Source organism: Pseudonaja textilis, chromosome 2 (genome assembly GCF_049901715.1).
Source record: "Pseudonaja textilis isolate UNSWEBS1 chromosome 2, rPseTex1.2, whole genome shotgun sequence".
In the NCBI taxonomy this organism is placed as follows: Eukaryota; Metazoa; Chordata; class Lepidosauria; order Squamata; family Elapidae; genus Pseudonaja; species Pseudonaja textilis.
In genome coordinates, this window is record NC_141991.1 from 5867001 (window position 1) to 5892039 (window position 25039).

The 25039-nt window shown below is 44.8% G+C and overlaps 1 protein-coding gene across 1 annotated transcript; it reads right to left on the reverse strand.

The window, feature by feature from the left end:
* Positions 1–5744: 5744 nt before the first annotated feature.
* Positions 5745–20824, reverse strand: LOC113450952 (uncharacterized). Its single transcript, XM_026722293.2, has 4 exons — positions 20669–20824; positions 13415–14018; positions 11769–11895; positions 5745–8876 (listed from the first exon to the last, which is right to left on the reverse strand). Exons 2-4 carry the CDS (start codon positions 14003–14005, stop codon positions 7801–7803), a joined length of 1794 nt encoding a protein of 597 aa, XP_026578078.2. The 5' UTR covers positions 14006–14018; positions 20669–20824; the 3' UTR covers positions 5745–7800.
* Between the last annotated feature and the right edge of the window lie 4215 nt (positions 20825–25039).

The following is a 25039-nucleotide window of genomic DNA, read 5'->3' on the forward strand; positions in this document are numbered from 1 at the left end:
TATCTGTTTGTTCCTTTTTGTATATTATAGGATAGGAAAAAGCTTCAATCGTCGATAGCCAGACTTGAATTTTCAAATAACATTGCCTTTTAGTCTTCTCCCAGTTTAACCACAGAGTCTCCCGTATATGATGTCTTCTAAAATACCCCTGTGTTTTAGTTCCTTTATACCATAAAAAAGCATGCCACCCCAACAACAGATCATGTCCTTCTAATGTCAACAATCTAGCATTTCTTAATGTTATCCATTCCTTAACCCACATCAAATTTGTAGCTTAGTAGTACAACTCCCAATTAGGCAAACCAAATCCTCCTCTTATTCTAGCATCTTGCAAAAGTTTTAATTTTCCCGCTTAATTTTCCGTTAATTCTCCCTCTATCATTATCTTTGCTGTTTGTTTATGTTATATAGCTTCTATTGCTTGGATGAATTTTTTACCAAAACCCATCTGTTCCAGCTCTAATAACATGAATCGCCACATTGTCAAATGCCTTTGTGTATCTAAGAATATCAAAGCCATTTGTTTTTCAGGGTGTGCCTCATAGTATTCCAAAGTGTCCAAAATTACTCTCATATTGTCTTTAATTTGTCTCTTTGGCAGGAATCCATTTTGGTCCGAGTGAATAAAATTATTTAGGTATTTTTTACGTCTTTCTGCCAATATTGAAGCAAAAATTTTATAATCTGCATTTAGTAGGGAAATATGCCTGTAATTCTTGATTTGTAATGGGTCGGCCTCCTAAAAGAGGCCATGGTTTGAGAAACCTCTGTATTAGACCAATGTTTCTTAAACTTGGCAACTTTTAAGAAACATGGACTTCAACTCCCAGAATTCCTCAGCATGCTGGCTAGGGATTTCCAGGAGTTGAGGGGTGTAAGTTTGGACTTTCAAGCTAATTTTGGGAGATAGTGAATTAGACCATAGTGAAAAAATATTGCTCGATCTTCACAGTCCATTCTGACTCTTTTGACTGCCAAGTTTCAACAGAAGTGGATATTTACCTCATGTCTATTTCTACAATTAAGGCTCAAGGTTGACTCAGCCTTCCATCCTTCCGAAGTGGGTAAAATGAGGACCCAAATTGTTGGAGGCAACTGTAAATCGCTTAGAGAGGGCTGTAAAAGCACTGGGAAGCGGTACATAAGTGTAAGTGCTATTGCTATAATCCAGTGGATCTCAGCCTTGGCTACTTTAATTCCCCATTTGATTCTGGGAGTTGAAATCCACACATTTGAAGGTTGAGACACATTGCCGTAGTGGTTTAAGAATACAATATACTTTCCCCCTCTAAGTCTTATTACACTCAACAGCCTGTGTGTGAATATATATATATATATATATATATATATACATATACATATACGGATCTTTGAGTTGTTCGGGTTTCTCCGCGTAAGATTTGAGAGTATCTGGACGATTCGATGAGCTCATTCATCATCTTCAGGCTTCTTCTGCTCTGCTTCTCAGAGTGATGAGAAGCTCTGATGAGATCACTCTGAGAAGCAAGAGTCGAAGACAGAAGCCTGAAGATGATGAATGAGACTTCATCGAAACGTTGCCTAGATACTTCGAATCTTACGCAGGGGAGAAACCCGAACAACCAAAGATCCACATACAAATACCCGCGAGAACCTCAGAAAACATATACATATACATATATACATACATACATACATACATACATACATACATACAGTATATAAAATATTTCAACCCTTTTAGATGTTTTGAAGAGATGAGCCCTTCTATCATTACAGAGACACTGAATGGAAGCTGGCATTCTTTTCAGGAGCAGATTGTGCAAAATAACGTGGTTTTTGATTTGATTTCTGAAAAATATTTTGGAATATGTGGGAAAAGACTGCTGTGTGTTGCAGAAAGGTTATGCGTTCATTCAATTTTGCGGGTTCAAATCCGGAACCACTGTGCGATCCTAAAATATTTAGTCTCCATAAACTTAACGGAATAACAGAGTTGGAAGTGACCTCGGAGGTCATCTAATCCAACCCCCTGCTCAACCAGGAATCCCTGTACCATTTTGGACAAATGGCTGCCCAGTCTCTTCTTAAAAGCTTCCAGTGATGGAGGCACCCACAACTTTTGAAGGCAAGCAATTCCACTGGTTAATTGTCCTCACGGTTAGGACATATCTCCTTAGTTCTAGGTTCTCTCCTTGATTAGTTTCCACTCGTTGTTTCTTGCCTTGCCTTCTGGTGCTTTGGATAACAGATAGGCCCCCTCCTCCTCTTCGTGGCAGCCCCTAAAATATTGGAACGATGCTGTAATGTCTCCCCTTGATAGGCCCCTGCAACTACTACGTGCAACGATGAAAAAAAAATGACAAAAAATGACCTTGCATTGCAGATCCCCTCTCGCACTCGCCTCCCAGCATCAACATGTAAACCACAGGGTTTGAATTATGACATCACAAGGCATGTTTGATCATCCTTGCCCTCCCTGGACACCTGAAGTGTTTGGCCCAGGGTTGACAACTCTTAAATAATCTCTCTCTCTCTTTCCTAGAGAAGCTGTGATCTATTGGATCGTCCTTTCCGAGATTTTTCTTTTATCAGTTTCCTCAATGCCTTCAACAATGACAAGAGATTCTAAGGTACTCTCTTCACTTGGAATGTATCTGGGATACATTCACAGATGAAGGAATTGGGTAGGTCTACTCTAGTGAAAAGAAGGGCCGGGGAGACAGTGTTTGAGTAATTTGAGGCACTGCTACAAAGAAGAAGGGGTCAAGCTATTCTCCAAAGCACCTGAAGGCAGGAAAAGGAACAACAGATGGAAACTAAGCAAAGAGAGAAGCGACCTAAAAATAAGGAGAAATTTCCTGTTTGTGAGAACAATTAACAATTCGTTGCTCCAATATCTCAGGGGCTGCCACAAAGAAAAGCTAGTCAAGCTATTTTCCAAAGCACCTGAGGGCAGGACAAGAAGCAATGGATGGAAACTGATCAAGGAGAGAAGCAACCTAGAACTAAGGAGAAATTCCCTGACAGAACAATTTATCTGTGGAACAACTTGCCTCCAGAATAAGAACCCATCTGTAACTGTATGCCAGCCAAACATCAGCAGATAGGAAATGTTTTGTGACATTTGGTATGATTTATATTTACATGCTGCCTGTATGATTTTTACAAATTATCTCAAGGTCTTGAATCAAACAGCACATTTGTGATCTAGTCCTATGTATATAGTGGCATTTTTTAAAAACTATTTAACTTGCTAAATGTTTTGGATAGGTTTTAGACTGGGTTTTTAATTATTATTATTATTAATTATTTTAATTTTTAAATACTTGTGTGATTGTGATGTGGTGTTTGGGGCACTGTGCTGGAGTGGCTTTCAAATTTCATTGTATTCGTGGACTGCAATGACAATGAAGGTAAATTCCAAATTCCAGTAAGGAACAATATTTTCCTCGCAAGTACCATCCTGTGAGGTGGGCTGGGCTACCCAAAGTAACCCAGCAGGCTAAGATGGGACTTGAACTCATGGTCTCCCACTTTCTAGTCCAATGTCTTAACCACCAGACCAAACCGGCTATGAGTATAATGCCTACGCCATAAAATGTTTTAATAGTTTTGCAAAATCTCAATTCCACAGGTGCATTCTAAAAAGTTAGTCTGTCTGAGGTACCTCGATTCAAAAGGTTTTAGCCTGCAGTGCATCCTTTTGCCCACTTAAAGGTTACAGGAAACAGAGTTTTAGTTCATGGTGTGTGTGTGTGTGTGTGTGTGTATGTGTGCGCATGCAGATGTGTGCGTGCATTAAGAAAAAAATGAAATCATTTTTTTAAACGTAGATCTTGAAATTTCACAAGATTTCTCATGAAATGTGAGCTCCTCATCCCTCCAAGTTCTGATGTGGTCTTTGAAAAGAAGACTCAGACTTCAATCTTTTCCTTAATTAAAAAAATGGCTATTTTTTTTTTAAAAAAAACCAAACCTTGAGAGTAGTATTCCCTAAAAATCCAGTCTGATATTAAGTGGAGATATGTTATGCTCTTGTACAAATTCATATATATGATTTATAGATATATATGATATACTAGCTTAATACCCATGCTTCGCTACGAAACTATGTGATTGGGCTTAGTTTGGGGGGAGGAAAATAAGAGGGGAAAAATTCTGCCTCTGCCTACAAGATCCATTGGTATTCATCTGGTTAGTGTCCTGTCAGTGTGAGTTGAGGGCTGTTTGGAAACTGAAACGGTATTTGCTGTGTGAGCAAAGAGACAGCAAGGAGCCTGGCCGTGGCTTAGCTCAACTGTTCTGTACCTTTAGTTTCACTGCTTGGCCCTGTGAAACTGAAACTCCTCTGCTTGTGTTTTGCATTTAAAACATTTCTTTTCAGGTGGGGAGGGGGAGTAGAACTCCTTAGCATCAGAGCGTGTTAATAATAATAATATAGGAAATACTAATGTTCTGATGGTCATTTCAAAAAATCCTTTCTTAGTGAGCACCTAGAAGCCAAGAGGAACATACGTGCCTAATTTCAAGTTTGTAGGCTTTATGGTTCTGGAGATTTTGTGATGATGCATGAGTGGTATGTTGCTTTTATATATATACACACACATATATGATAGATGCTATATGATATGTATGCATATATGTATTATAGGTAGTGCTCGACTTACGACAACAGAGCCCAAAATTTAGGTTGCTAAGTGAGACATTTGTTAAGTGAGTTTTGCCCCATTTTCTTGCCATGTTTGTTGAGTGAATCCCAGCAGTTGTTAAATGAATAACACTGTTATTAAATGAATCTCGTTTCTCCATTGCTTGTTGGAAGGTTCACGTGGGGATCACGTGACCCCGGGACACTGTGAGCATCATAAATGTGAGTCAGTTGCCAAGCGTCGGAATGTGAATGATGTGACCATGGGGGATGCTGCAAGGGTTGTAAGTGTGAAAAATGGTGATAAGTCTCTTTCTTCAGTGCCTTCTAACTCTGAACGATCACTAAATGAACTGCAATGCTCACATTGCAGCCCTGGTCAAAAGGGCCCAGCAGAGGTTATATACCACCTGAGACTTCTCAGAAAACAACAACTGAATGAAAAACTGCTGACCACCTACCGCTGCACCATAGAGAGCATTTTAACTTACTGCACCTCTGTATGGTTTGCCAATTGCAGTGGCAGATAGGAAAGCCCTCCAGAGGGTTAATGTTATTGCCCAGGGGATCACGGGTTGCCCTCTCCCCTCTTTGGAAGAGCTTTATAGCTCCCGCTGCCTTAAGAAAGTTCAAAACATTCCCAAAGATCCATCTCATCCCGGGAACCCTTTTTTGAGCTATTACCATCTGGCAGACGGTACAGAATAATAAAAACAAGGACAAATTGGCTGAAAAACAGCTTCTGTCCCAGGGCAGTAACTCTACTGAATTCTGCTGTATAGTGTAGTGTTGTTGTGGTGTCAGGGGTTTTAGATTCAATGTGTGGAGGGTGAAGGATGTGTGTTTGTGTTTATTTTCATGGTCATGATGTACACTGAAGATGGTGTTTGATTTCGTTGTACGAGGTGCAATGACAATAAAGTAAAGTTGTAAATTGAGGACTACCTATATTTCACTACTTCGCCACACCAATGAATATTTCTTTGCCCGGAGGGTGGTGGTGGGGAAATGCCATCACAACAATCGGACTCTTGAAGAAAGCAAGAATATGAGAGACAGTTTTCCTCTTTCTGTTGCAAAAATTCCTGCCCTTGACACATGAAAGACAGGTTGCTTCTGATCCAATGTTCTTATTAGGTTTATTATTCTAATCAGCTTCTGCGAAGAGTAACACATTTCTACCTTCCCTCTCCATCGACAAAGATTGTGCCCGTCACTTACTTGCCACAGAGAACCAAAGAGAAACTAAATGCCTGAGAATATTTTCTCAGCAGGAAAGCAGAAATGCAGAGCGTGAAAACAAGCATCAGGTTAATGATGATTAAGGAAACTGAACAGATTCACTTCTTTCCAAAGGGATGTTTGCTATACATATTGGGTGGCTGGATTAAGAAAACGGCCGAGTAAAAAAGTCATTCAGTTCCTCCTACTTAGAGCAGCCAAATCGGTCAATACTAAAGAATAAAAATGTCTAGGTGATATTTCAGAGGAAAGGTTTCCGCTTGCCGAAGTACCCACCACTTCATGTTGCCAAGGTTTAAAGCAACACCGCCAGCACAGCACCTGGGAAAGAGTTTGAAACCTGACATTATAGGCCTGTTAAAATGGCACCAGCGGCACTCTATGTGAACGTTTGAAATTCTCACGGGAATTCCAATTTTTAAAAAGTATTAAAAAGTGTTCATATGCGAACCCGGATGAACACGATGAAAGCAGTGTTGTAGCATTGCTGACCAACCACTGTCCCTTTCTTAGGTGTGTATATCCTTGGCACATTTACTAAAGGGGTGGAGCTTATGTCACACGTGCTTTCATCATTTTCCTCTCCACAACATACACTATGGATGATGCCTAGGAGTAACATAAAAACTTGAGCATTTCATTGGAAAGAGCTACAATGCAAATAGAACGCCAGGGTTACCTACAACCGGTTATACATTGCAGTCACTCAAAAACTTGCCAATTCTTTTATACGGCTACCGTATTCTGGGACACCGGTAGTCTGCGTTTAGCCCAGCAGCTGTTAAGCGAAGCAGTCACTAAGTGAGAAATCACAGGACTTGTCACTGGGCTTCCCTTTTCTCTATTTTCCCAATCCTCTGGAATGCCAAGCCTGGCCCTGGGATAATAAGCAAAAAGGGAATTAACACGTAATATTTACATTTATTGGAGAGAAAGGGATTGCAAGAGGGTAAACAAGCACACAATAGGGAATAGACATTGAAATCAACGTCTTGGTTCTGGCTAAGTAAGCATCCCAAAGTATTCCCCATTGGGTGCTCTGCTTACTCTCTTGTAATTTCCTCATTTCTCCGATCTGTGAGGCGGGGGGGCAGGAAAGAAGGTTTTCTGTAGGCAAGCTCTCCTATGCCTGACCTGTTTTCTCCCTGCCCTGTTTACACAGTGGAGTTTGAAGAGGAAGGGATTACAAGAGAGTAAGCGGGTACATAATGGAGAATACACCTGCTGCTATTGCCACTACATTGCTTTTAATGTGTATTCCCCATCATGTGCTGGCTTACTCTCTTGTCATCTTCTTCAATCTCTCCAATCTGCAAGAAAAAAGAGGGGAAAAAAAAAAGGAAAAAGGAAAAACAACAGGTCAGGCCCAGGACAAAGTATACTGACTGTAAAAGACCGATCACGTAACCGAGGAACTCTATGGAGGTCGTTAAGGGCAGGCATTAGTTGTAAAGTTAGCTTTTCAGCACTGATGTGACTTTAACTGGTCACTGAATGAAGCAGCCAGTAAACGAGGACTGCCCACACAATTGAGACGTTCTTTCACTGTCTTTGGGAATCTTCAAATCAGCCGTTGTTTCGCGGGGCTCAGCCATTTTGCCAAGGCAGCTGACAGTTTCATCTTTGTATTCAGTGTTATTTTTGTGGCCCAAAGTCCCCCCGCCACAAACCGAGTTTCAGGAGAAGCTGTTTTAAAGCACAGTCAAGTCTATTTCAGATCTTAATTTGAGCGTTTCTTCTGCAAAATGGCAACCCACCCCTTGTGACCTGAGGCTGCGGGTCACGCATTCCTGGTGGTTTTAAGTGCTCAGTGCTGTGAACTACAAGGAATCGAAGTTGTGCGGACACCAAAGAGGGGAGCTCCTGAGGAGAAGCCGATTTCCGGACTCGAGGGCGAAAGAGGGCCCATCCTATTACAGCGGCCGCCACTACTGGGTGGACTGAGAAAGGTAAGCCGATGGCTTCTCTCGCGCATGCTTTCTCACAAAGTGCTTGACCACGTGTGCCCGCTGGGTGAAGTTCTTCCGGCAGATGGCACACTTGTAAGGCTTCTCTCCCGTGTGCATCCTCTGGTGCACCAACAGGCCCGAGGAATGCCGGAAGTGCTTCCCACACTCGGAGCACTGATACGGCTTTTGCTCGGTGTGGATCACAATGTGGGTTAGAAGCGTCGTCTTCTGGTTGAAGCTTCTCCCGCAGTCGGAGCACTGATACGGCTTCTCTCCCGTGTGGATTCTCTTGTGTCGGTTCACACTCGACTGCGTGGCAAAGACCTTCCCACAAATCGGGCAGGGACTCCCCTGCCTTCCCTTATACAACGCCGGCGAGCTGTTCATTTTATCGAGGTCGTTGTACGGGTTGATCAGGGCTACATTTTTTTCTTCGGCCATCTCGCCGTCCACCTGTTTCTCATGGTCTTCTAGAGGGCCAAAGACCCCATCTTTCCACTCCCCTTTCAACTGCCCTGCAGTGATCTCCTTCTTCTGCCCATTGAACAACCGCCCCAATTCTAATCTTTGCCTGAAGCTCTTCTTACAAGAAATACACTTGTACACCTTCTCTCCGGTGTGGTCTATCTGGTAGGCGTTGACGCCCCACTTTGGCTTGAAGTTTTTCCCACAGTCCGAACACTGATACGACTTGTCTCTGGCGTGGACCATCTCGTGGGAGAGCAGGTTGGTCTTTCGATTGAAGCTTTTCCCGCAGTGAGCACATTTGTAGGGCTTCTCTCCGGTATGAATAATGAGGTGTCTATTCAGGCTTGATTTTCGGGTGAAGGCTCTCCCACAAAGGAGGCAGCTGTGCCGTGGCCCGTCTTTGTGCTGTCTTGGGGGGACAGTGAACCGCCAGAGGTTGACCCCGTCTAGCTCACTAACAGGTGCCTCTTCTGAATTCTGCATTTCGTTTTCTTCGGGATAGTCGATGACCACATCTTCGATCTCTGACTTGTCAAAAGTATCTGTCTGATCTTCCTCGATAGACTGATACACCTCTTGGTCGCTTTCTAGAATGAAGGGGCGGGTGGGAAATGTACAATGTTATAATACTGTTTTATGTTATTGTTGAAAAACACAAGTAATACACCATATTGTTTGGTGGCAATAATACAGTAGAACCTCTGGTCGCAAACGCTTCCGTTCACGACCAAATTGGGTGACGGCCAACTTTTTTTTAACCTCTTGACACAAACAGGTGCTCGGGTGGCGAACAAAGCCGCCGCAATTTGCCCTTCCACTCCGAGTCATTTTTTTTTTAAAGCGCATGCGCTTCCGGTGACAACCAAATTGGTTGGCGACCGAATTCTCGGAACGGATTAGGGTCGTCACTGGAGGTTCTCCTGTATTTATACAGATCATGAACGTTCTGATGATTTGGCTAACTTAAGCCTTTAAAGATAAAAAAGGGTTTATGCCAGGGGTTTCAAACTCAGTCAAAAGGTCCTTAGATCTGGCCTGCGGGGCCGCTCTCGAAACAACAGTGAAAGACCGGCCCACGGTGCCTCTGCCAGCGAAAACAGAGCTTGGAAGGGCTGCATGCATTTTTGGCTGTGACGGCCTTCCTGCAGCCAACGGAACTCTGTTTTCCCTAGCAGAGCCCTCAGGCCACCACATGGGACCCCCGATATGAGTGACGTCAAGCTGGCCATACCCACCTCCACGCCCACAATGAAGTAAGTCAAGGACTACTTGTAATATTGACATAAGCCAGGGGTGTCAAATTTGATTTCACTGAGGGCGCACCAGGGTTGTGTTTTACCTCAGGTGGGTGAGCCACCTGAGGTAAAACACAACCCTGGTGCGGCCCTCAATGAAATCAAGTTTGACACCCCTGGTTTATGTCAATATTACAAGTAGTTCTTGACTTGCTTCATTTAGTGACTGTTCAAAGTTACGGCAGCACTGACAAAGGTGACTTGTGGCCGTTTTCCCACAGTTACGACCTTTGCTAGCAACCCCTGAATCTTGTGATCCAAATTCAGATGCTTGGCAACTGGTTCACATTTATGACAGTTGAAGTGTCTGTGGGGTGTGTGTATCATGTGATTCCCTTTTGCGACCTTCTGACAAGCACAGTCAACGGGGGAAACCAGATTCACTTAACGACCATGTCACTCACTTATCAACTGCAGTGATTCACTTAACAATGGTGGGACAAGAAAGGTCGTAAAATGGGGCAAGAAAGCTCACTTAACAAATGTCTCACTTAACAACAGATATTTGGGGGCTCCATTGTGGTCGTAAAGTCAGGGACTACCTGTATTATAATTCCTAAAATGTTAATGTTTGTAAGCATAAGTTTGACTATGCAGAGCTGAACATATACACTGAATAACTTAGCTATTCCAGTGTTTCTCAACCTTCGGAACTTTCCAGATGTGTGGATTTCAACTTCCCACACTGGCAATGGGGAATTCTGGGAGTTGAAGTCCACACGTCACAAATCTTGGAAAGGCTGAGAAAAACTACACGAAACAATGTCAATATTTAAATAAATAGCATGAATAAAGCACATATGCAAACAGACACACAGGCAGGGATGGGATTCAACTGGTATTACTATCAGTTCCGGGACTACATTTTGCGCGTGCAAAAAAACCATCGGTTGTGCCACCCGGACAGCTGAAAATCCTCTTTTTCCCTGCTTTTTCAATCTCAGTTGTGCCGCACAAAGCAGCTGAGGTTGAAAAAGCAGGAAATAAAGGACAGATAGGAGCCCAGGCAGGCGGGTGGGCCAAACAGCAGCAAACACAGAACCGGTTTGGTGTCTGCTGCTCTTCAGAGCTACCGGTTCTTTAGAACCGGCCAGAAGCGGTAGCGTCCCCCCCCTGCACACAGGGCAAACCCAAAACGTGAGTCACACCCCTATAAGTGGCTCCCTCAGCCATGATCTCTGACGCCTAGAAAGATTTAAAAATAAAAAATAAAAAAAAGAGGAAAATGGAAAGGTTAACCCTTTTGCCCTAACTGCATAGGCTAACATGTATTATGTCAACCCTGAAGTGAACCTTGCTGGAGCCATCTTTTTGCTGCTTCATGGTTGCCCCAAGGCAGAAGGGAGAGAGGAAGTAGATAGCCTGGCTTGGCCGTCAGAAAGTTTTCCTGTGGGAACCAAGGTCACTTCATCGGGTGGCTGAGACAGGGGGAGTGGAGTAACCAAGCAACCAGCCAGCAACCCATTGGATAATGCGACTGACTGGGGATGGGGGGGAACTTTTTAGTTTTTAATTAAGTGAAAACAGCGGGAAATTTTAAAGTCAGTCTTCACCAGTTGAATCAATGAGGGATGCGGTGGCTCATTGGCTAAGACACTGCGCTTGTCGATCAGAAAGGTTGGCAGTTTGGCGGTTCGAATCCTTAGCACTGTGTAACAGAGTGAGCTCCTGTCACTTGTCCCAGCTTCTGCCAACCTAGCAGTTCGAAAGCATGTAAAAATGCAAGTAGAAAAATAGGGACGACTTTGGTGGGAAGGTAACAGCCACCTGAGGTAAAAGCCACCTGAGGTAACAGCGTTCCGTGTGTCTTCGGCGTTTAGTCATGCTGGGCACATGACCACGGAGACATCTTTGGCTCTTCAGCTTTGTAACGGAGATGAGCACCGCCCCCTAGAGCCGGGAACGACTAGGACGTATGTGCGAGGGGAACTTTTACCTTAACAATAAGGTATATCCAATAAACCTGTTCTTTGAGGAATCTGCCTGCCTCGGAGTTCGATGGGTCCATTACTTGGAACACTGACATACTGGATTGACAATCACAAAAAATCCGGGAATTGAAAGCCAACAATCAAGCACAGTTAAACAGAACACACGTTCCAATCACTACTCTAAAAAGGATTCTAAAAAGTATTTGGTCTTCTTAACCTAGAATCCAGAGCTGAAGAAACAGAAAATGCTGACCTAATAAGGAAGCGTCTTCGTTTCCCTCCAGTTTCATCTCTTTATAGGGAGGTCTCTCTGGGGTCCCCACCAAAGGCTCTCCAGAATCACAGAATTCTCCAGCCGGTTCATCAGCTGGACTTGGGATCTAAAGGAAGGGAAAGAAAGAAAGAAAAAAGACAGAAGATTAGAATTTGAGAGTTGGGATTATTACACCTTTTTTTTTTTTGACAGAGAACGGTCGAAACCAACCACAAAGGAGTTAATTGTATTTTTACCCTTGATTGCAAAATTAAGAATTGCTCAAAAGTGGAAATTTTCAGACAATCTATCCTCAGATAATTGGCATGCTGAGGTAAGTTCTAACTGCTAAAATTCAAATCCAGACTAATTTTTATCAGATGTTACTACAGATGCTATAACGGCGAATTGATAACTAACAACAATAACTTCTCTTTTGATAAATTTAGTGCTATTTGAAAGCTATTGTTGAATGTTGAGATATACAGTATTGCTCAAGGGCGTTTTTCTTGTATTCTGGTTTCTTCTTGCCTTAAAGGTAAAGGTTCCCCTCGCGCATGCGTGCTAGTTGTTTCCGGCTCTAGGGAGCGGTGCTCATCTCCGTTACAAAGCTGAAGAGCCAGCGCTGTCCGAGGACGTCTCCGTGGTCATGTGGCCGGCATGAATAAAGGTTCAAAGGGGCACAGAACGCTATTACCTTCCCACCAAAGGGGTCCCTATTTTTCTACTTGCATTTTTTTACGTGCTTTCGAATGGCTAGGTTGGCAGAAGCTGGGACAAGTAACGGGAGCTCGCTCTGTTATGCGGCGCTAGGGATTTGAACCGCCGAACTGCCGACTTTTCCGATCGACAAGCTCAAGAGTGTCAGGGCTCCAACAAATCCCCGTCATTCAAAGCAAAAGTCTAGCCGCATCTCAGGAAAAATAAATTGGTTTATTAGAACTTGCCATGTTGGTGCGTTGCTGGGTGCACCTGGTACTAAATCACATTATACATTTCCCCTTTGACCCTGGTCTTTCCCCCACCCGCTGGATGTGACTCCTCCAATGGGACACATCCGTCTCCAAGAGTCATCCATCATGTTCTCCAATAACCTTCTTATGCTCCGACAACTTTGGGCCGCTGAGGTGATTATCTAGGCATTTCAAGAATGCCTTGTTTTCCCACAATCACTTTTTCTGGCAACTAGAAAAACCAAAAGAGCATCTTTTGAGTTGACACAGAGTCTTAAGTCACTGAGCCATCGAGTCCCCTTCTTGCCTTAAAGAATATTAAACATGAACAACCAGATTAAAAACAACTCTAGCATTAGAAAGAACCTTAGGGGTCATTGGGGTGGGGGTACCTCAACTTTGACCTTGGATGGGTCACACTTTCCCATTCAAGAATGATGCATAAATTTATTTATTTATTTATTTTTTGGGGGGGGGAATCTTCCTGGACTCACAACTCCTATTTGAAGGGCAGGTGGGAGCCCTGATCAGGACGTCCATTCCCAAGCATCCCAATGTAAATCACGTGACCGTGGGGATGCTACTTAGGTCATAAGTGTGAAAAACGGCCGTAAGTCACTTTTTCAATGTTTTTGTCACTCTGAACGGCCACTAAATGGAGTGTTGTACATCGAGGGCTACCTGTCCTCTCACCTGTTCTTCCGGCCGCTCCGTCTCTTGCTGCTTTATCAAGAACTCCTCCGCCAGAGCTACTGCCAGCGAACAGGTCTCCGCTCCGTATCCCCGAATTCTTCTCTGGATCTCCAGAGGCAGGATCTCCAGGAACTGCTCGAGGATCACCAGCTCCAGGATCTGGTCTTTGGTGCGTTTCTCTGGTTGCAGCCACCCCCAGCAGAATTTCTTCAGCCATCTGCAAGCCATTCGGGGTCCTTCGGACGGTTGGTAGCAGAACCTCCTGAAATGCTGGCGATGGGCTTCCTCGGAATCGGGGTGTTCATCCTGCTTGAAGGAGGGCGGGACGGTGATGATCCTTCTCCCACGGAGATCCTGGTGTCTTTCCGAGGAGTCCATGTTCCCCCACATGGAGCAAGAGGACTCGGCTTCCTTGAGGAAATTCTGCCACCGGTCCTCCCAAGAATTCACCTGTCCTTCTTCCGGTTCCATTTTAACCTGCGACGGCATCGCTACAGGCAAATCCTCTCCCACAATGCCGGTCACCACAAGCTGGAGGCTCCCCTCAGATTCAGCAGTGGGGCTGCCCGCAGCTTCCTTTTCCGTTTTCATCCTTGGGGTATGCCTGGGATCACACACACACACACACACACACGCACAAAGACACACAAATAAATAAAGTCAGTTGACATTCATCAATGGATAATTATCAGGGACAATTGCTATCGCTTACCAAAATGGGGCATCTGTCAGGATTCCAGCAATCGCCCTAATGAAATCATATGATTCTCGAGCCAAACTTCAAAAGGATTCATTAGCGGTGGCATACTGGCACTGCCCTGTGTGAAGCCAACTCTGGCATACGAAATGTACAGTCCCCGGTCACTCTGTTTCCCCTCTCCCTCCCTGGGTGTCTCATAAACCAGATTCTCCAATTGAGCACGTTCATGGGCTGGGTGTCATCATTCATGTTCTCCAATTAAATATATTCATGGGCAAAAGCTCTGGTATTTTAGTTACAATCTTTTAAAGATAAGAGTTGGAATGTACTTTTGCTTTCAAACTGCTGCACTCCTCTTCCAGATCCCGCCCCCTTTTTTATGGCAACTACTAAAACAGGCATAGGAACGTTTTATGAGTTGACTGTATCTTCCCCTCAGTGTGACCGTAGATCGCATTGACTGGCTGTAGGCTGAGGGCCCATGCGAGTCCAGGACAAGTAGGCCTCGACTTACAACATGTCATGCCCCTGTTGGAGACTGACTCTGAGGGAGGAACAGCCGACAGGGAGTGGAGGTGTAGCTCTGGAGGTTGGCTCCGGAGGAGGCTGGGGAAGGGCAGAGGCCGGCTGGGCAGTCAGAGGAAGACCCAGGTCCACCCCCTCTTCATCCTAGGGCACGTAGGGAGGAACGGAGAAGGGAACAACGTGGCTTATGGGAGAGGAAGCGGCCAAGATCCCCTTCATTGGGGGAATAGTATATAGGAGGGGCATTTAAAACACAGCGTTGCTAGAAGCAAAGCTGAGGTTTATCCTGATTGGCATTCTTCCAATGGACTGTGCCTTGTTATCTTCTTGTAATTTTTGTAATTAATTATCTTGGTCTGTTGTGGAAATTCCTTGTATGGGTTTGTTTTGGTTTTTTATTTCTCCTTTATCTGCTCATTAAGTTTGGACTGTATTTCTTACTTTTGGAGACTGTTTTGGAAAGAGTTTAATCTCCAACCAAGAACAACTGAACAGTTGGGCCAAGCTGGATACATTAAAGGACATTTATTTACGTTTGTGAATGTGTTACGTGTGTGCTGCTTCCCAGGTCATCACACAACAGTTTCATTTGGTGATCGTTCAAAGTTATGATGACACTGAAAAAAAGGGACTTACTTATCACTGTTTTTCACACTTACAACCACTGCAGTATCCCCATGGACACATGATCAAAATTCAGAGGGTTGGCAATATTTATGAGGGTTGCATGTCCTCGGGTTACGGGATCTCCTTTTGCGACCTTCTGACCAGCCAAGTCAATGGGGGAAGCTAGATTCGTTTAACAACCGTGTTACTCACTTAACAACTGCAGTGATTCACTTAACCACAGGGACAAGAAAGTTCGTAAAATGGGATACATTTTACTTCACCAATATTTCACTTAGCCACTTAGAAATTTTGGGATGAATTGTGGTCATAAGTCGAGCACTACCTGTATCTGATTGTTTTGATCTTGTTGTGGTTAGCCGGCAGCAGGTACGGATGGCTGAGGAGAGCGAGGACTCAGATGAGGGGCCAGGACCATTAGGGAGTGGACTGCTGCCTTCAGAGATTGTAGGGGCTGGCAACAGCGATGAGGAGGTTCCCGAGGAGCCTTTGCCAAGTGCGTGTGCGTGCAGGATTGCTAGGAAGAAAAAGCAGCTACAATAGCACAGGCGACTCAGGAGTAAGGCTACAAGGTAATGGCCCCTCCTTCAAGAAGATAAAAGCCAGCTGTGAAGCGAACATACTTTGCAGAAGGCAAAGACGTTTTGAAACTCCAGCCTCTTGGACATTCCAGTATCCTGAGTTTGTATTTGAAGATTCTTGTATTGCAAATTATTTCTTGTCTGTTATCTTTTGGCAAGTCTCGCGCATTTTGGCAAGACTTGTGCTTATCACAGCTAATTATTTTGTAAAAGCATTACAAGGTTTCTGTTCCTTTCGGATTGTGTTTGATTTGTTGGAAAAAGGCGTGGGTCAGAACAGATATAAACAATGCTGAACCTGCTTTTGGATAAAAAGAATTCCAGCTCTCCCATTCAAAAAAAAAAAAACCCAACCATTAACTGGGTTACACACTGTGCTAAATCAAATGTTACACCTTCTGTTTTGACCAAGATCATCGGATGAACCCAGCTGATGGTGGTTCATTCGATAAACCACGATGGAGCAAATGTAAGCTTATTGCTACCCCTTAGCTCAATGTTTCTCGACCGCAACAACTTTTAAGATCTGTGGCCTTAGCTGGCTGGGAAATTCTGGGAATTGGAAGGGCGAAGCGCCTTAAAATTGGCCGAGTTTGAGAAAAATGGTATGCGGAAACTGGGTGCCCACAGCACATTCTTTGAGGAGTCTAGGTGCAGCTGTTGGCAGTTGAAGCACCACATCTGGAAGATCAAGGACTTCTCACCACTGTTGTCACTATTTTACCATTTTCTCCTTTCTCTAGTGAGAAGAAAGGAAACAACGCAAATTGTTGGGAAAAATGTTGGAAGGGAAGGTGTTAACAAAGAGCTGAGAGAGTTAGGTTCAACTTTAATCCACATCCTGGTGGGCTGGTGGTGGGATTATGAGCCCATCATGGGCTGTGTTGGGGAGGGAGTGGGGGAGGAGAGGACTTAAATGCCTGTTTTGTCATAGCTTGTAAGCCATCCTTGATGGTTTCTTAGGTGATGCAAATACAGTCACTCTGGCTCAGACCAACCTACTTCATACAATAATAGCTGTGGAATTTTCTATCCTCAACCAAGGAAGAGAGGGAGGGAGGGAGGCAGGGAAGGAGGGAGGGAAGGAAGGAAGGAAGGAAGGAAGGAAGGAAGGAAGGAAGGAAGGAAGGAAGGAAGGAAGGGAGGGAAGGAGGACAGGAGGGAGGGAGAGTGGAAGGAAGGAAGGAAGGAAGGAAGGAAGGAAGGAAGGAAGGAAGGAAGGAAGGGGAAGGAAGAGAAAGGAAGTTAAATGCTTTTCTGAGGTGATACAAATACAGGTAGTCTTTGACTTAGGATCACAATTGAGCCCAAAAGTTTATGTTGCGGAGAAATGTGTTGAGTTTTGCCCTGTTTTACAATTTCTCTTGCACATTTAAGTGAATCTTAAAGCAACCTACTTCACACAATGGCTGTAGAATTTTCTATCCTCAACTGAAGGAAGGGAGGGAGAGTGGAAGGAAGGAAGGAATTTAAATGCCCGTTTGATCAGTTTTTTTAGCCATAATTTATGATTTCTCAGGTGATACAAATACAGGTAGTCCTCGACTTACGACCACAATTGAGCCCAGAATTTATGCTGCTGAGAAATTTGTTAGGCGAGTTTCGCCCTATTTCATTATTTCTCCCTGCAGTGGTTAAATTAGTTTAACCCGGTTGTTAAGTGAATCTCACTTCCCCATTGACTTTGGGATCGCGTGACCTCAGGACACTGCAACAGTCGTAAGTATGAAATAGTTCCCAAGCATCCGAATTTTGATCACGTGGTGACGGGGATGCTACGAAAGTTCTAACTGAAAAAAACAGCCGTAATAAGTCACTTTTTTCCCCCATGCCGTTGTAACTTCAAAGGGTCACTAAAGGAACTGTTTGTAAGTTGAGGATTACCTGTAGAGTCAACTCTCTCCAAGGCCAACATTCTTCAAAGAAATAATAGCTGTGGTATTATTTTTTTATCCTCAGCCTTAAGTGGAAGGATTTTGCTAGTTTTCTGCAAAATAGGTCCTAGGAAGGAAGCAGGATTACAGAACGATGGCCTTTCTGCTTGTTCATCCCGTGCTAGGTTGATACAGGTAGTCCTCAACTTACAACTGATCGTTTAGTGACTGCTACTACTGCTCTGCATCTTTCGGCTGTCATTAGCAACGGGGAGGGGGGGATTGGAAGGGGAGAAAGCTGGAGGTGTAACATCCCTGTGCTGTAAATGAGGAGGAGGAGGGGGAGTATAAAATTCTCGTTCTTAAGTTTCTCTTTCCTTGCTCAACTGTCTTTCTACTGCGCAACTTCTAAATTTTATCAAAATATGTCAAGGTCAACGGACAGAAGCCTCATCACCACCTGCAGATGCCCACATGATCCCATTCAGGACTTTTAATTGGAGGAAGATCTTGGACTTTGGGGGTGGGTGGGATCAATTTCACCCCTTTGTATATGTGATCTGCGCACCTAATTTCTTAGATTCTACCATTTTAAAATTCAGTAAAAGTTTCTTTACTCTAATTTATGGAGTCGAAGTATTTCTTTCTTGGATTTTGAATGGAGCTCGGACTGATAGGCACTGAAAAAAAAGCAACTTAGGACCATTGTTCACACATATAACCATTGTGGCGTTATCAAAATTCAGACACTTGCTCACTGGCTCATATTTATGGTGGCTGTTGCTGTGCCCCGCCCTTTTTCTGCGACTTTTTGACCGGCCAAGTCAATTCGGGGAAGTCGAAGTCACTTAACAACCAGGTTACTAACTTAATGACCCCAGTGATTCCCTTCACAACAGTGGGGAGAAAGATGATAACATGGGGCGAAACTCACTTCCCAAATGTCTCACTTAGCAACATAAATTTGGGGCTCAGGTGTGGTCGTAGGTCAAGCCCATGGGAAATTGTTTCCAAAACAATTTTTTTTAAAAACAATTATTTTTATTCTTTCTTTCCCACTCTGCTTTGGTTTTCCTGAACAAGGATCAGCCTGGATAAAATACTTTTTTTTTTTGCTTTGAATTGGGTCGAAAAGAAAAGAACCGAGCACTAATTACAGCACAGAGAGATAGTCCTCCCCTTACAACAGTTCGGTTAGTGACCGTTCAAAGGGGGAGGGGAGAGGAAAAAGGGACTTAGGACCACTTTTCACACTTACGACCATTGCAGCCTCCCCCCAATGGGTCACGTGATCGAAAGTCACAATGGGCCTGGCCATCGACGGACACATTTACGACGGTTGCAGTATCTCGGGGTGTGTGTGTGTGTGTGTGCGTGCGTGTGCGTGCGTGTTTTTCCTCAAAGCAAAGTCAATTGGGGGTGGGGAGGGGAAGCCGGATTCACTTTACGACGTTTGTCACTAAGCGAGCGAAACTGCCCTTCTTGACAGCTCCCTGGCAAAAGAAGGTCGTGCAAGGGGACCAAAACCCAGGCAGCCAAGGTCTCGCTTAGCGGCAGAAATGTTTTGGGCTCGACTGGTGGCCGTAAGTTGAGGACTTACCTGTACAATCCCAACCCAAGCCCCCCCAAAAAAAACCCAACCAGCCTTGGACCCCTCCCTGGCCACTTTGGATTTCCCCACCCCAGCCCCCATTCCCCCTCCCCAAAAAGGAGACCCCTTTCCCCCCACCCCCAAAAGGAGATCCCTTCCCCCACTCCTCCTCCCCAAAAAGGAGACCCCTTTCCCCCACCCCCATTCCCCCCAAAAGGAGATCCTTCCCCCACCCCCCATTCCCCCCAAAGGAGATCCCTCCCCCATTCCCCCCCAAAATGAGACCCCTTTCCCCCACCCCCATACCCCCAAAGGAGATACCTCCCCCATTCCCCCAAAAGGAGATCCCTTCCCCCACCCCCATTCCCCCAAAAGGAGATCCCTCCCCCATTCCCCCAAAATGAGACCCCTTTCCCCACCCCCATACCCCCAAAAGGAGATACCTCCCCCATTCCCCCCCAAAGGAGATCCCTTCCCCCACCCCCATTCCCCCAAAAGGAGATCCCTCCCATTCCCCAAAAAGGAGACCCCTTTCCCCCCACCCCCAAAGGAGATCCCTTCCCCCACTCCTCCTCCCCCAAAGGAGACCCTTTTCCCCCACCCCCATTCCCCCAAAGGAGATCCTTCCCCCACCCCCATTCCCCCAAAAGGAGATCCCTCCCCCATTCCCCCCAAAATGAGACCCCTTTCCCCCACCCCCATACCCCCAAAAGGAGATACCTCCCCCATTCCCCCAAAAGGAGATCCCTTCCCCCACCCCCATTCCCCCCCAAAGGAGATCCCTCCCATTCCCCCAAAAGGAGACCCCTTTTCCCCCCACCCCAAAAGGAGATCCCTTCCCCCACTCCTCCTCCCCAAAAAGGAGATCCCTTCCCCCACCCCCATTCCCCCAAAGGAGATCCCTCCCATTCCCCAAAAGGAGACCCCTTTTCCCCCACCCCCAAAAGGAGATCCTTCCCCCCACCCCCACCCCCCTCAAAGGAGATCCTTTCCCCCCTTTTTCCTTCCCCCCGGATCACCCCAGGATCGACCCTGTTGCTTGGGACCAACAGATCACCGCCCCACCGGCTCCCCTCCCGATCCTGCCGTGGAGAGGAGCGAAGAAAAGAGGCAACCGGCCCAAAGTCGCCCAGCCGGCTTTTCACGCCCAAGGCGGCACCAGACCTCGCCGTCTCTCGCCTTTCTACCTACAGCCCCGCTGCCTTTAACCACTAGACCATCCTGCCTCTCTCCTCCTTCTCCCCCCCCTCCACCCCGATTCTCCCTCTCCGTCTCCTCGCCCCCCTCCCTCCCTCTCCGACTCCCTCCCTCCTCCCTCCCCCCTCCCGCCGGACAAAAGCAGCCTCCGAAACTCACAGCCGAACCTCCCGAGTTGAGAAATTCAAAATCCAGAAGAGTTGGTGGTGGTGTGGTGGTGGTGGTGGTGGGAGGGGGAGTGGAAGGGGCGGGGCTTCGAGGCGAGGGCTGGGACGCTCCTTCTCACGTTGGCTCTCGCTCGCTCGTTCTGTGCGCCGCGCTGACGCAGACGCCGGGGGGGCCGCTCTAGGAAGCCGGGGGGCCGCTCTAGGAAGCCGGCGCGCTGCTCCTTCTTCTTCTTCTTCTTCTTTTTTTTAAACCCCTTTGGCGGGCCGAGCTTCGGCCGCCGAAAGGAAGCGCGGAACCTTTCCCCGTCCTTCGACGACTTGCCCCGTTGTTCCTTCCACGCGACACGTTGCGGGCACGAGTTGTGGAAGGGGAGACCACTTGGTTTGCCCGTCCCCACAAACGTCATCTGTTGTTGTTTTTTTTAAAAGAATTTCAATCAGGGACCTTGGAGGTCATCTAGTCCAGCCCCCTCCTCCAGCAGAACACCAGCAGATACCATTATAGACAAGTGGCTGTCCAGCCTCTTTTTAAAAGCCTCTAGTGATGGAGTCCCTACGACCCAGAAAAAAAAACAAGCCAAAAAAAGCTAATGCAACCCTAAGCTGCATTAACAGAGGGATACAATCCAGATCAAGGGAGGTGCTAATACCACTCTGTTAAAGCCTTAGTAAGACCGCACCTAGAGTACTGCATCCAGTTTGGGTCACCACACTATAAAAAGATGCTGAGATTTTAGAACAGGTCTCCAAATTTGGCAACTTTCAGACTCGTGGATTGCAACTCCCAGAATTCTGGGAGCTGAAGTCTACAAATTTGGGGACTCCTACTCTAGAAAGAGTACAGAGAAGGGCAACCAGGAAGATTAGGGGACTGGGGACTAAAACATGGTTACAGGAACTGGGCCTGGCTAGTCTAGGGAAGAGAAGGACCAGGGGAGACAGGATAGCAGTCTTCCAATATTTGAGGGGCTGCCACACAGAGGAAGGGGTGGGGGAGGTCAAACTATTTTCTAAAAAACACCTGTAGACCAGACAAGGAATAATGGATGGAAACTGAACAAGGAGAGATTTAACCTGGAAAAAAGGAGAAATTTTCTGACATAACAATTCATCGGTGGGACAGAAGTTGCCCTCAGAAGTTGTGGGAGCTTCATCACTGGAAGCTTTCAAGAAGAGATTGGACTGCCGTTGGTCAGAAATGATGTAGGGCAGGGGTGTCAAACTCAAGGCCCAGGGGCCAGATCTGGCACGTGGGATGATTAGATCTGCACCCTGGAAACAGCAAAAGACTGGCCTGTGGGTGCCTCTGCTAGGAAAAACAGAACTCGGGTGGGCTGCACACAGCCCTCTTGAGCTCTGTTTTCATTGGCAGAGGGTTACTTACAGGAGGCCGTTGCAGCCGAAAACAGAGCTCAGGAGCCTGTTTTCTCTGGCAGAGGGCTCGGGCCACCACAGGCACCCCTGATACGAGTGATGTCGAGCTGACCACATCCACTCTGGCCATGCCCACTCCGGCCCTCCGAGGTAAAATACAATCCTGATGCGGCCTTCAATGAAATCAAGTTTTGACACCCCTGATGTAGGGTCTCCTGCTTTTGGGGGGGTTAGACTAGATGACCTACAAGATCCCTTCCAACTCAGTTATTCTGACCCCAGGACATTGCAACTGTCATAAATATGAGCCAGTTGCCAAGCAACTGGTTTTTGATCATGTGACCATAGGGATGCTGCAGCGGTTGTTTGAAAAACGGTCATGTCATTTTTTTTCCAGTGCCGTTGTATCTTCGAATGGTCAATATGCAAACTGTTGTAAGTCAAGGACTACCTGTATAATAACATTTATTTATAAGCCACCCAGAGGGGCAGCGATATGGGCAGCATATACATTTAATAAATACATAAAATCCTGTGCTATTTTTATAAATAACTCAAGGTGGTACATATACCTAATATTCCTTCCTCCTATTTTTCCCAAACAGCCCTGTGAGTTGGACTGAAAGAGAGAGACTGATCCAAGGTCAACCAGCTAGATGATTGAGATTCTCAATCATCCAGGTCACGTTTGTCCCAAAGATGCTTTTTCCAGAAGGCAACTGGACTTTCTTGGGTATTTGTTTTTCCTTTGAAAATGTTTCACTTCTCCAAATGGGTGTGGAGCCTTTGCACTACTCAGGTGACCCTGAGGATATAGACAAACTTCCAAGTAGCTTCAGTGACTCTTTTAAAAGAATACAAATGACCAGCTATCTGCAAGGAATATAAATCCTTCCATTCCCCACCATTCAGTCAGAGCTGAAGAATCTTCTTGGATGCAAAGTGAAATGGTTTTAAAGAAAAAGAAGAAAGTCCGGTTGCCTCTGGAAAAAAAAAAAACACCTTTGGGACAACCATCCCAAAGTGAATCTCCATAGACATTTATTTGAAATAGTTTACACTCTAACAATACCTGTAATATTATTTAAAAATACTGCCTATCTCAGGCTCTTGGGAAGAACTTGATTGGGGATAAAAATATCACATCTAATGTAAACATCAGGCTGACTGTGCGACTCACCAACGGTAATAATAAGTGTATGTGGAGAATTGGGTTAGGAAGGGTTTTTTTTTTGTCCATAGGCTTAATTTACAGCGTCCTAAATCTGAAAATTAACAGATGTTTGTAGGTAAGTGTAAGGATAGAGAAATGTAACAGTATTAGAAGAAACCTGTGAGATTTTTGACAAAACTGAATAAGCGGCGACTTTTAAAGGGAGACGTCAAAGTGAGGCTTGGCTTTTTTTTTTCCTTACTTTTTTTTACTGGACTTTGTTGTGACTTAGCAGTTAACCGGACTGAATTTTCCTTTATATATATATTTACTTTCTTATTCTCCTTCTTGATTCCTTAATTTTTTTAAGACTAGAGGCTCCCTTTGCTTATTTTTCTTTTTATATATACAAGTATATATTTTCTCTTCTTTTTAAATCTCAATTACGTTTTCCTGGGAGGAGGGGGAAAGTGAGAATTAAGAAACTTTGTAACTAGAGGCTTGAAAATATTTTACTTGAAGTGGAAAGAACTGTGAAAGACTCCTTCTCAAGGACATTTCAACTTGATAAGATAAGAGGGAAGAGCGTGGCAGAATATTATTACAGATGTTCTTCCGGACTTCTATCAACAATTTAACACTTGAAGTTTGGCTTTGAAGCTTGTGGAGAAGAGAGTCATAATAAGAGCCTTGGACAATTAAACACAGTGCAGTGTGTTTTCTTATCTTCTTTTAGTTGTGCTACCGCTCCTTACCAGCTTTACTGTAAACTTTTATTTTAGCAATATTTTTATTTTTGCTTTTTATTTTAAAGGGAAAGCCTCAGAATTTTTCTCCTTTTTCTTTTTTTCCCTTTTTCCACTGGGATTTTTGCTTTTTCCATCCATGTTCTTGGACTATTTTGGGTTTTTTTTATTATTGAGATTTTTTAACTGGATTAAGGTGTGAAGAACCTGAAGAAATTTTTCTTTTGTTTTTTTTATTATCATTGGGCTTTTTCCTTCTTTTTATTTTTATCCTTTATTGTGGATTATTTCATAATTGGATTAGGGTCCAGAAGAACCTGAAGAATTTTTTTTCCTTTTCTTTTTTCCTTTTTACCATTGGGCTTTTTACTATTGGGCTTTTCCATTTTGGATTATAATTGTCTACCTTACCAATTGGATTAAAGTTTAAAAGAATTTGAAGGTCTTGAATCGTTTAAAATGAGTCGGAAACTCATACCTTCTGGCGTCTCTACCTCTACTTCTGCCTCCCCACCATCTGGAGGAGAATGTTTAATCGAGAAGTTGTAAAATGGGGCAAAACTCACTTAACAAATTTCTCACTCAACATGAATTTTGGGCTCAATTGTGGTCCTAAGTAGAGGACCACTTGTACATTAAAATGATTAAAAAAAACCATGACTGATTCAAATCCAGCAGAGGATATTTGGGTAGATTAAACTCTCTCTTTCTCTCTCTCTCTCTCTCTCAATTCCTAGGTTTGGCAACTTAATACAAGTAGTTCTTGACTTACCACAGTTCATTTAGTGACCATTCCAAGTCACAATGGCCCTGAAAAAAGGGACTTATGACCATTTTTTCACACTTATGACTGTTGCAGCATCCTTCATGGTCACATAATCGATCACGATGCTTGGTAATTAACTCATATGCCAGGATTCCAGCAGTTACCCCCATTTAAATCATGAGTCTTGAGCCAAACTTCCAAAACTTCAAAAGGATTTATTGGGAGTTAACATGTCCGGCACTGCCTGGGTGTAGCCGACTCGACACATCATTCATTGTCACCCTTGACCCTGGTTTTCCCCCCACCCCTGAGTGTATTGTAATT